Raw genomic sequence first — 12,584 nt, 5'->3', positions numbered from 1 at the left:
CCAGTGAAATTGCAGTGTGCAGTTAGCAAGCTAGCTCGCTAGCTACTACTAGCGTGGCCGTTTTAGAGCACCTTATTGTCTGCCGTGAAAGATTTGCTGTGAGGTTGATTATTTCTAAATTAGCCCCAGTTACGTAATGGTGATGCAAAAATGGAGCGAGTTGCACTCGCAGGCAGGCACATTTTCGGAAATAGGCAGACAACAAAAGATTTACTGGGTTGTTTAATTTCACGCTTGATGGATGGGTGGAGACCCAACTATTAGTTTACAATCCATTAAAAAGTCCATTTTACATAATAAGTCCCCTTGTATTGACAACATTTCAGTCTTAATGCATTAAACTTAATGAGGCTACTCCTTGGAGTGTTGTTAAAAAAAGAAAAAGCACAGCACAGACGGAGGATGTCTCAAGTCCCACGACATCAGGCGCTTTTGAGGTTCCACGTTTTGCTGAAGAATTGAACAATTTTAATGTAATAGAATGCAATTTTAAAATCACAAAGGTTATCTGGAAAAAACAAACAAACAAACAAATGCTTAATTTAGGTTGTTCTGTATTTTATTAAAAAAAAAATACATGGGAAGAGGACCTTTAAAAATTATTGCAGGATAAATCACAATTGTGAGATTTAGGGGATTTTTTTTTTTTAATCATTCAGCCCTACAGCTTACAAAACATACTAAAAATGTTGCGCAAGTCTTCAACAAAATCAAATATGCAATCTTAAAATATTTTAAAGAACAACCTTCAATGTGTATAATTACCTCAGCATGGTTTGTTGTGAATTGAGCAGACTATAACACAAACAGAACATGCTGTCATATCAAAGCTCCCTAAGAAGGTATTTGTCTATTTTATTTAAGGAGGCTGTTGTTGAACCCGACGAGGATGTTAGGCGTTTGACAGATTCAGGTTGGCTGGATGAGTCCTCGTTAAGCACAGACAGCACAAATTGTGCTCCAGAGGCTTTATATCACTTTAAACCGCCTTTGGAAGTTTAAAAAAAAAAAACAGTCATTATCCTTAAGCTTGACAAATAGTGGCTCAATAAGTGACAGAGCACATTAAAAAATGGTGTCGCGCAGATTCAAACCTGTTCATTAGCTGAGCTTTTTTGGCAAACATGAATGAGCTCTCAATTCGTTTTGCACACCCCCACGGAAACTACTGACAGAACTGAAGTAGCGAGAAATAGGTCATTTCATTGTTTTAATGGGTATTTGCTTATTATAACAGTTTTGTAGATTAGTGGAATTGGATTGAATTACACAATCAAAATGTTTTGTTTTTTTTTAAGCTAAATGTGTGTTAACAAATGGACATAATTTGTGATTCTTGTTAGATGACAGGCCAGTGCAAACTTCATGTTGCTGTTCGTGTGTATATATCACAATTTCAAAATTCCTTCAAATCATTTGAGAAACAGGAATTCAAATTTTCAGGATTTGTTAGCACAGTGATGCCAAATTGCGTTAAAATAACACACAGCTTCCATGCCCAGCTCTTGTTCCAAAGTTGATTCATTCAGTACATCTCATCAGCTCTGTCTTTTTGCTATTTTTTTTCACAGCAAGATGTTGAGAAGTTTACAGACATCGAAAAGCTCTACCTCTACCTTAAGTTGCCTTCTGGTCCCAGCAGCGGCAATGATAAAAGGTACTCCTTGTTTGTCACAAACAAGCACACGCGGATCAAGGTTTCCGTTTTTCTCACTGATGCTTCCTCTCGTCCGCTTGGTTCACAATGACTTTTATTTGCCACTATTGTCTCATTCCGTGTCTAAAAAATCCTCTGCTACATCTCAGATGCTCCAAAAATTGGAAAGAGAAATTTCAAGTCTTTTTTTTTTTTTTTCTGATCTGCTTAGTGATATTGTTGGGGGTGATCTGATCCCACGTTCATGCCAGCTGTGTTGTTAACCAAAACATTGATCAATGTAGACTTTTGCTATACCTAGCTGTCTGTGTTTCATTTGTTTCCCCATATCTATTCATCACCCCAACCCCCAAATTGTGCCCAATTGGACTGAGAATGAGAGGGGGTCGTCCACTCCTGGATTATGGTATTCAAGTTTCTGTTTTAACAAGAAATGATGCGGCCCAGTGGAGGACACCACCTCACCATCTTTTGCTTTTTTCTCTCGCACCACGGCAGCGAGCAGAGTTCCATGTCATCGAGTCGCACTCAGCAAATGTATGCGTTCAACTGGATACGGAATCACCTAGAAGAGCACCCGGAGACGTCCCTCCCCAAACAGGAAGTGTATGATGAATACAAGTGAGTGTGGTTTTGAGGATTGCAAAAAATTCCTAAGATCAGCAACATTTCCTTACTGCAGCAACTCCAACGTTAAGTGTATAATAAATGAATAAACAAAATGAAATACTCCCTGAATGTATTGCGCTTGATCTTTTGCAGGAGCTATTGTGACAATCTCGGCTACAATCCATTGAGTGCAGCAGACTTTGGGAAGATCATGAAGAATGTCTTTCCCAATATGAAGGCACGTCGACTCGGGATGAGAGGAAAATCCAAATATCCTTTTCAACAATTTTCCCGAAAAATTTGTTTGAGAACTGTTTCCAAATAGATTAGTTACATTTCAGGATTAAGGTAAAATAAGATATTCCTTTTTTAGACCCACATGGGAAATTCTAGTACACAGCAGCCAGTAGGAGTTAAAAAAAACAAAAAACAAAGCTGCTGCTCATCCAGCACCGGAAGTTTAAAAAAAAAGGAATCAGATTTTTTTTCAGATGAATTAGTAGTGATTTAGTGGCAAGTAACAAAACCATGACGTCGTTATATAGTTTTACCACCTGAGGGCGCCAACAACTTACCACTAACCACTGTTTTTCTGGCTCCAGTTTTCTATTTTAGAGGCAGAATGGAGAATAGAATTCATGGCAAAAATCACATCAACCTTAACTCCTTCCAACATATTGTTATAGTGGGTTAAGAAAGAAAGCTTTTGTTCACATGCCGTCATTACCCAACTTGGATCTGCAGAAATCAGGCGACGGGGTATGTTCTTGTGTATTAACGCCCAAAGAGCGTGACATGTTCCTTCACTCACTTGCTGTCTGCTCTGCTTCCATTTCAGTGTGAACTGATGGAGCCAGCCGGACAGTCGCCGAGTGCTGAGGATGAAATGAGGTCCGCGGCCTGCGGTTTGGTTTGCGAGTGGGCCCAGAAGGTCTTGAGTCGTCAGTTTGACAACGTAGAGGAACTGGCGCGTTTCCTGCTGAATAGCCACTATATCGGTACCAAGTCCATGGCTGCGCTCACTGTTATGACGGGAACGCCCACAACAGGTATGGATGAGCTGGCTTGCAAAGAAACAAGTTAGAATCGTACTTTATCACAGTTTTTAAATGCCATGGTTCAGTTTTAGTTGGAGTAATTACTTGTATGTGGGGTTTAACAACAAAAACTGATGATGAATTGATTTTTCACATAGATAACGTAAGAACAATACATACAGACATACAGTAATTTTTTTGCATGTTTTGTGTTTTCAAACACTTGATTCTTTGTGTTCCTCCCAGATTTAATGTCATTCAAAACGGTTTATAGCATTTAACCTCTAGGGGGCAGTCATGCATTAGTAATCTGCACTACACGATAGAGTTCGCTGTCGCCACTTGATTTTGATTGAAAATGACGTCACAGCTCCTCAGGTCTGTCCTTTTTCTTTTTTTTTTTTTTAAAGAGCTTGGTCACATGACATTCACTATGTTAGTTGTGATTGGTTGTAACCTGAGCAACTGTGACATCATTTTCATGAGACTGTGAAGGATGATTTGTTTGTAATTTTTCAAACTTGACTTTTTTTTTTGCCAGGCATGAAGACACCAACACCCGCCTCTGCGTTTGTGCCCACGGCCGAGGCCAACTCCTTCCAGCCCCAGGTGAAGACGCTGCCCTCACCCTCTGTGGACGCAAAGCAGCAACTGCAGCGAAAGATCCAGAAGAAGCAGCAAGAGCAGAAGCTCCACTCTCCTTTACCAAACGATGCGCAAGTCAAAAGAACGGAGGCCAGCACCCCCGGCCCGAGCATCCCCTGCGGCAGCCCTGCTTTGCTGTCCCCTCAGCCCACCATAGGCATCGTAGTAGCAGCTGTGCCCAGCCCAGTCACGGTAGGTAACCGTTGGGGGAGGATCAGAACCATTCTGACTGCAAAATCTCAGTGAGTTAAGCTAGCACTGTGTTTTGTTTTTCTTCCAGGTACAGAGAAGCAGGCAGCTAATGACTTCCCCGAGTCCTGTCGGAACAACGGAGGGAAAAGTGTTGCCTGTGAACTTAGTGGTCACGCAGTCACTTAAGCAGTCCTCCAAAACGCCACAGAATATCCCAGCAAGTCCCGTGGGGGACCGCTTGGCGCGGCACAGCACCCGGTACGCTCAAATCTTGCCCAAGCCCTCGGCCACCAGTGCCATCACACTTCGGTCCCCTCCCACCCTGCTCATAACCAACAGCCCCATCAAAACTGTGATGCCCACTCCACACGTCAGCTCAGTCAACGTGGTCAAAATGACGGCCATCGCGTTAGCTCCTAGCAGCAGCGGCACCACCACCAGCAGCAGCACCGTCGTACGCTCCGCCTCGGCCGGGATGGGCCCCACTTCCGCCTTAGATGAGTCACAAGGTGCGAGTCTGACCGCCGCGGTCAGAGCCGTCGCCTCGGGTTTGACCTCCTCCGCTGACATCAAGGCGTCCGAAGCTGCAACCTATAACAGTGCGGAGAAGACTGCAATGGCCGCTAGTGAGGAAAGAGTGGCAAAGTTCAGGGCTGCCAGTGAGCCAAGCTTCCCTGTTAAGTGCTCTCCAGGACCCGACAAGGTCTTGCGGATGAGGAGCGACTCTGTATCCCTTTCCACTTCGGTAGCTGTAGCTGGGATTCAGGACAGCAATAACAGTAACTGCCTTGACAACACCTTGTACTTGACTGTTGATAATCACAACTCAGCCGGCAACATGTCAACCAGCGGTTCCTCCATCAGTATTCCGGCTTCAAAAGACTCTTGCATCGATGTCAAGAGTCCCAGAAAGCGCACAGGCCCGACCGGAGAGTCTCATGTTATTCCTGTAAAGAGAGTTTTTATATCTCAGCAGCTACCTGCTGCTGCAGTTGACAATCCCAAACCTGGAATCAGTGCCGCAGTGAAGAGGATCCCGCGACCGGGAACTCCAGCCCGACCGGAAAGCGCCCCGTGCAAAGTGACGGCGAAACCCGTCTCGGTCGGCCCGACGCAGATCCTCGCGCTTTCGGACTCGCCCATCGCGCACATCCGGGGCTCCCCGACTCTTGTCAAACCGCAGGCGCTGATGGTGAAACAGGACGCCGAGGTTAGCGGCGAAGCGGCAGGGATGTCGGACCAGGTCTTTTTGCAGCAGATCACTGCGGACACACGTGCCATCCCAAACAACTCAGGAGCACACAATGCCGCTGTGATGAGCGAACTAAATAGCACAATATGGGAAGAGGGTCAGCTGGATGAGCTCCGGAAACACTCGCAGATCTCAGCGGAACACAAGCAAGCCGTGACAGAGCAGCTTTCTCTCATAGCCCAACCCTTGGACACGCCAGGCCAGCTGGCCCTGGCGCAGGAGATGGTTGACTTTTCCGGTGCTCAACCCAACATGGACTACTTCCCGTTCAACGACGACGACATGACGCAGGACAGTATCGTGGAGGAGCTGGTCCAGATGGAGGAGCAGATGAAGCTGAAGAGTCTCTTTGGCAGCTGCGTCGACGTTTCTCTCCAAGGCCAGCCGGCCAGCAACCAAAACTCGGCGCTCAACGCTCACCAGGCTGGCACGGCTTTCTACCACTCCACCCACAGCAGCACCACTCCGGTCCAAACTCCCACGCCGACTCCCACGCCAACCCCGACGCCTACCCCTACCTCTGAGATGACCCTCAGCCACAGCTTGACCAGAGAGAGCCCGTGCTCCCGCATGGCACCTATCACCCCCGTGGACGGCGCGCTAGGTCGCCACACCCCAATAAGCACGCCGCTGTCCAACTGCAGCAGCAGCGTCCCCCCGAGCCCGGTGGAGTGCAGGAATCCTTTTGCCTTCACGCCCATCAACTCCAGCATCACTGCTTACCACGACGCCAGTATCGTCTCCAGCAGCCCGGTGAAGCCCATGCAGAGGCCCATGGCGACACACCCCGACAAGGCCAAACTGGAATGGATCAATAACCGCTACAACAGCAATTCAGCCGGACCTTTGTCCAACCACAGCATCGGCCTCCTGCCTAGCTACCAAGACCTGGTTGATGACCAGTTTCGTAAACCGCATGCTTTCGCCATTCCCGGCCAGTCCTTTCAAGCTCAGTCCAGGCCGGATTCGACTCATTTTGGCTCTTTGGCGCCGATCTCCCCCGTGCAGCAGCAAGTAACCACTGCGACCACGCCCACAAAACAAGAGAGCTTCGCCGTGCCGGCCCCGCTGGACAACAAGACGCCGAGCTCCTCGGCGTCCGGTACTTTCCGCTGCCGCAGCGTCAGCCCCGCCGTCCGCCAGAGGAACTCCAGCGGCAACACGGGCCCTCAGACCACCACCGCCGCCGCCAGCGCCGCCCTCACCGTCGTCTCGCCCTTTAACATCACCTCCGAAGTGCTCAGCATCCTGCCTAACAGCCAGTCTGCCGGTTCTGTCCACAGCATGGTCCAACGCAGCCAGTCCGTTCCTCTGAACATCATGATGCAGAGCGAGTTGTTGCCCGTGCAGGGCTCCAGTAACACCACCAAAATCACCAACGTCCTTCTCAGCAAGATGGAGGCGGACGGGGACGAGTCTGTCCGCGGGTTGGGGGTGAACAACCTCCCGTCTAACTACACGGCACGCATGAATCTTACGCAAATCCTGGAAACCACTCCGGCCTTCGCCGTGGGGACGTCGCACCAGTCCTCCGGCCCGGCCGCCTTTGAGCTCCAGCAGCACGGCTACCTCGCCAACGCCAGCGGGAAGCAAGTGAGCTTCTCGGCCGTTGACGGCCAAGCACAAGAGGGCGCCGTTGAGCCGGACCAGCAACAGCAGCTTCAAGAGATTGTGCAGACGCAGCAGGAGGCGGAGGACGAGCAGCAGCAGCTGGACTTCAACAACACCGTCAAGGACTTGCTGGGGGACGATACCCTCAACCCCAGCTCGCAGCTGGTGGGCCAGGTGGCTTCGGAACTTAACGCGGTGGCGTCCGACTTTTCAAACGACATCCGACTGACCACAGATCTGTCCAGTAGCATCACTGACCTTAACACCTTGGACCCCAATCTGCTCTTTGACCCCAACCAGCAGCAGGAACAATATGAAGACTCAACACTGGAAGAACTGAAGAACGACCCGCTATTTCAGCAGATATGCAGTGATACTGTGAACTCCGGCTTCGACTGGCTGGAGAGCAAAGACCAGCCCACTACCGTTGAGATGCTGGGCTGATCTTTACCGTTGATTCTCTAACACTTCTGTTCCGTGTCGCTCGTTCGTTTGGTGCGTATCTAGTATATCCGTTTTTGAAACGACAGTTCGTTGGGACTCATCTGGACTTTTGTCGTTGGTTCTGTTAAAAAAAAAAGTGCCAGGCTTTTCTCTCTCACTCTCTCTCTCTCTCTTCCTCTCTCTCTCCTTCCGGTGTTCCGTTAACCTTTCCCATTTCCCGCCTCCCCCGGTGTCTACAATCAGAAATTTAAGTGTTGGAAATAAAGAAAAATGATTTTAATGGCTCAGCATGCAGTAATGAGTGAGCATTTAGACAAAAATACATCTTCCATGTTAAAACAAACCCAACGATGCAATATTGAACAAACACGTGCAAGTGAGAGCGATAGGAGATTTGACACAATATGACATCACCAAAAATCATCGCTTGTATACAGTTTAACCAAATGTAGATAATACGGCGGTAGTGTCGCTTGTTGGAGGTTTTTTCCCGCCATATCAAAATATTAAAAATGGTAGCGACTCAAGCTGCCAGGTGCTGAATTTTTGACAAATTCTTTCTACTTTATCATAAACCAAATCAGCGGAGAACTGATTGACGCTTGAGCATTGTCGACATGTTTCTTTCTTAAAAACGTCATACTGTTGAGTAACTTCTAAAACGGGAGTAAATGAAACAGTAGGGACACCATGGGATTCCAGACCACTCGTCGGACTAAATATTGAAAGGAATCAACGACTGGCTGCCTTATTCCTTATGTCCAAGGCTTTATGCCATCTTTTGAGAGACTGTACATAGACTAACGTTAAGATAGAACCATCCAGAGCGTCTTTGTCATATCAAGGCAGCTGTTACTCTTAATATTTTAACCACTATTCCTTCATCTGTTTGTTTTGCAGTATTAACGGCATAGATGATTTTTTTTTTTTGTACAGGCTAGCGATTGCACTGTGCGTGACCTTACTGCATTTAGAGGAATTTAATATAGCGTCACAGAACCAATGGCAGGCACGCTTTTACGTCATTAGGTTTTCATGTTGTTAGTTTTTTGCATGGATTAAAAAGAAGAAAAAAATCAATGGTTTGGAGAAGGCTTAGTGACAAAAGAGGAAAGAATCACAAATTGATGTCATCTGGAATGAAATGTGCGATCCAGCCTTATTTCCATACCAAAGATTTGGAAAAGAGATTATTACACTCCTAGTGGTTACATAGTTCAAATCAGCAGCATTGAGTATATGGAAAGAAAGCCTTTGTTGCATTGAAGGAAAAAAAGCATTAAGTTAGATCAATTCTATGTACAGTATGTATATTAGCCAAATGGTCACAAGACAACAAGTAACTCGCAAAAAGCATGTTGAAAACATCGCTACTACGTGATACAGTAGGAGGCTTACTTGAGTTTTTGCCAATTGTCAATGTCGTACAAGTCATGTTTAAGCTCCATTTGTAAATAGAATAACTACATAGAGATTTGATGTATCCGGACACTATATTAAGGCCATTATTATAGTATGTGTCATTTCAAAAGAAGAAAAAAAAAAAGCTTATAGCCGGCAAGATACTGTATGTTGTGTGTTACATTTCATGCTTAGAGTGTCGTAAAAGTAATGCTGTCTGGTCTTCGCTTGCTGATTTTATTTGCCTTTTTTGAGGAGAAGCAGAAAGGGTGTGTGCTTTTGAATAAGGAGGGGGAGGAAAATAAAAAAATTGTGATACTGTTAGTCAGTTGCAAAACATTTGTTTGCGACTGAGCTGTTCGGCAGACACTGGATAAGAAAAAACATTCACTCATGTTTCAACAAACTTTGGAGGTTGTCATTATTGCACTAAATTTTTACAACACACGCCTTTGCCACGTCTTAATGGACAAATGTAATGATGGACGCCCGCAACATTGAAAAAAACACTTTTTTTTTTTTAATGACAAGGTAAGGAAATTAACTGTCAGAAAATGACTGTCTTGTAGCAAAAAAATGTGCTTTAATCTCAGTGAGATACACATTTCTTACGCATTCTCATACATGAGAATATGAAGCATCGAAGGGAGGGTGGGAGTAACCTTTAAAAACCTACGTGCTCATCATTGTGTTGATAAATGATTGTACGCACGCATGTGTGACGTCTTTTGTTGTACTTTGTATGTGACCGCTGTCTGCTGTGATGTGGGCAGGTTCTGTTAACCAGACAGGCGGTGCCAGTTTTGTTAGCTACTTCTCTTGTTTGTTGTTTACTAAGTTAACTGTTGTTTTACATTAATGACTGTTTTAATGCTATTTTTTTTAATACATATGTCTCAAAGTTTAGTTGTGAAGACATGTTCTTGTATTTTCTTTTTCCCTTAAAGGCACTGATATTTGAATTCTTATTGAAGGAAATACACCTCTTCTGAGCTCCATCAAGCAGTAATTTTATCCTTGACTGACCCCCGGCTCCAACTCTGTTTGACTCTTTAATTCATTTCTACCAGTAGAAGAAAAAAAAAAAATTACCCTCCTCTGTGATGTTGTCTGGTGTACTGCTTAATGTACAGTAGCTTGTTAATATTGCAAACGCATTGTTTCTTTTTTTTTTTCAATGGAAAGTACTCACTGGTGAGATTTTTAAAGTGGTTTTAAAAGCCAATAAACTTTTTTTAAAGAATGATGAGGTTTTGAGGGATGTTGATTTTTGCTACGGCCATGATGTAGCCAGCCAGTGTGATAATAATCAAACCTCTCCATCCGCCTCTTAGTATAAGGTCAGAGTTCATCACAGTGCTTTTGATGACCCTTGAGGTCACCGGGTGCTCCTCCCTGCTTGAATCAAGCTTCGACCGATCGGAGCTCAACTGGCTCCTCCTCTCCATTGCGTTCCCAGGCTCCGGTGATATTCATAACATGTTAATGAGCTTAACCCCATTGATCACCAAGCAGCTCGGCTTTAATCGCGTGGAGCTCAGCCGTGACCTCCACACACACGCCGTAACATTTGGTAACATGAGTCGACAGATTTCACAAGAATATTAGCATCCATTTTCCTACTGGTCAATACGGAATCAATAAACCAAATGTATGGAAAGCCGGGCCACCATTGCACATGATTGCTTTGGTTTATTTCACCTTACAGGCCAAGACACACAACCAATCTTTATGTCATTTTTAATCATTCACAGACATCTGAGTAGGGCTGAACGATTTGGAGGAGAAGATAGAAGCTCTTGAGTAAGCAAAAAAAGGCATTTTCATTGACCGAGCCATATAGGAGAATTAACATATGAGGTGTTAGATGATTAAATCAATTGTTAGCTTTAATCAATATATAATTACACTGGGCTCTCATCATTGGTACCGATATAAGTACAGTCGGGGAAATAATTGGTTAATGTAGCCATGGATCTTGCTGAGAGCAACATTTTAGATAATACGTCAAGTGTGTACGTGCGTGCGTGCGTGTGTGCGTGCGTGCGTGCGTGCGTGCGTGCGTGCGTGCGTGCGTGCGTGCGTGCGTGCGTGCGTGGCTGATCTCACAGCTGGAGCCCATTGTGTCGCCAGTGAATGAGGGCCAAGACATACGGAGGGTCATTGTCAAAAAGACATGGTTGCTACATGGATCAATATCAGAATTAATTAGGCAGCCGACCAGTGGCCGTCAATATCTTCTCATAATTAGCGGCACTGGTGTTGGGAGCAGATGTTGGGCAGTGTGACCTCATTAGCACTCCGCATTAACTTCTAATCAAATTGGACTGCTGTCGGTAAATACAATTCTTTCAGGTTTTGGATCATGCGTGAGCTTTCGTCTTCCATTTTGAATGTATTTCATTTGGTATTAGCAGGCACTGTAAATCTAAATGTGAAAATGTGTTTGTAGAAAATTGGGTGCATGATCATTGTAATGTTGCATGAAATTGAATTGTTTATTATTGCAATTTATCATTGTTATTTTCTACATATAATTGAAGAGATAACTTCCACGTAGCTCATGCACTGTGATATTTACGAGCTGCAGGAGCACTTCACCCCAGGCCTCTTGTTCCTCAGGTCTTCCGGTACCAGCCCGGTGTGCCGAGAAAACCGTGGTCAAGACCAGCGTGTCAAACTGATCCTGAGTCAGCGGCTGCATCTTCTGACTCTTCAGCATGTCCACCATCTGTTCCATGGAACTCAGACTTCTGGGAATGTTGTCGTTGATCTGAGAGAGGAAGGCCCGCCCAGACCTCATTGATGCCATCTCCTCATCAAGGAGGACAATGTTATTGTCCTGGTTCAGTTCCACGTCTCCCAGCAAAAACTGCAGGAAGGTATTGTGAAGCAACTTGTTTTGAATGGAACCAGAGTGTTGTGATTTATAGTCACTGAAGACCAGTATAGCAACAGTACCTCGAACATCAGGTTTGCATCAACAACTGACGAGCCAGCTGGATTTTTACCTGGAGAAGGATCTTGAGCAGAAAACACTAAATACTTTGCTGGATTAATTATAAATGAATAAAAAGATTCGGTGCATGCATGAAGCTTTGCACTTTATATTGTTAAACGGCAGTCACGTTATCACATTGATAATTAAACTACAAGTGTCAGTTAGTTTTGGCATACATTTGTATATGTAAAAAAAAAAATCTGTCCAACTCTAACATGCTCCAAGTTACCTTGTAGTGCTCGTTCGAAACTCATCCACATGATGACCAGGTGCCAAATTCCTAATTGGATTCTCATCTTCATTCTTCATTTTCCACATGACACTACTGCATCCTTCTCCCTTCTCGCTTGTCTCGTACTGAGTTCAGGCAACTCTGTCAGAATACCACTTTTTTTTTTCCTCCCTGGAAAAAGGAATTCAAAGCCAGATGGCCGTAATATGGAACAGCAATAATTTGGAGCTTGCTCTTTCTGATCCAAAGTATTTAAATTCTGCAGAAGTAATCAAGGAAGAAGGTTTAACACAGTTAATTGAGGCCAAGAAAACCTATTGACGTTTTACTTGCAAATATAATATATATAATAGTACATTTGTAGGGTTTATTTGTATAGCACATTTTACAACAACACCTATCTAATTGCACACTTATGCAACCACATTATTTTAGTTGTTTGGTTTATTTCACGTCGAAAAAAATATTTATAGCTTCCATATAAACCACATCTCCACAAAAGA

General features: G+C 44.8%; 2 protein-coding genes across 4 annotated transcripts in view; one reads left to right on the top strand and one right to left on the bottom strand.

Annotated features, from left to right (window-relative positions):
- Window positions 1–10,094, top strand: part of LOC125970078 (DNA-binding protein RFX7) — a 13,613-nt gene extending 3,519 nt beyond the window's left edge. The window contains exons 3-10 of one of the 3 annotated variants that reach the window (XM_049722032.2): window positions 1,572–1,657; window positions 1,977–2,063; window positions 2,156–2,278; window positions 2,420–2,540; window positions 2,945–3,025; window positions 3,105–3,315; window positions 3,845–4,140; window positions 4,229–10,094. In XM_049722032.2, the coding sequence (XP_049577989.1) occupies window positions 1,572–1,657; window positions 1,977–2,063; window positions 2,156–2,278; window positions 2,420–2,540; window positions 2,945–3,025; window positions 3,105–3,315; window positions 3,845–4,140; window positions 4,229–7,447 (4,224 nt within the window). In that variant the 3' untranslated portion in view covers window positions 7,448–10,094. Of the gene's footprint in view, window positions 1–1,571; window positions 1,659–1,976; window positions 2,064–2,155; window positions 2,279–2,419; window positions 2,541–2,944; window positions 3,026–3,104; window positions 3,316–3,844; window positions 4,141–4,228 lie in introns of all 3 variants that reach the window. The other 2 variants (XM_049722033.2, XM_049722034.2) reach the window with 2 other exon arrangements.
- A 1,225-nt stretch (window positions 10,095–11,319) lies between these two features.
- On the bottom strand, window positions 11,320–12,237 carry LOC125970149 (protein FAM180A). Its single transcript, XM_049722172.2, has 3 exons — window positions 12,079–12,237; window positions 11,810–11,871; window positions 11,320–11,720 (listed from the first exon to the last, which is right to left on the bottom strand). The coding sequence occupies exons 1-3, from the start codon at window positions 12,149–12,151 to the stop codon at window positions 11,376–11,378; spliced, it is 480 nt and encodes a 159-aa protein (XP_049578129.1). The 5' UTR covers window positions 12,152–12,237; the 3' UTR covers window positions 11,320–11,375.
- Window positions 12,238–12,584: the final 347 nt, after the last annotated feature.

Source organism: Syngnathus scovelli, chromosome 6 (assembly GCF_024217435.2).
Source record: "Syngnathus scovelli strain Florida chromosome 6, RoL_Ssco_1.2, whole genome shotgun sequence".
NCBI lineage: Eukaryota > Metazoa > Chordata > Actinopteri > Syngnathiformes > Syngnathidae > Syngnathus > Syngnathus scovelli.
The sequence above is the reverse complement of the archived record's forward strand: the minus strand, read 5'-3'. Positions and strand labels throughout refer to the sequence as shown.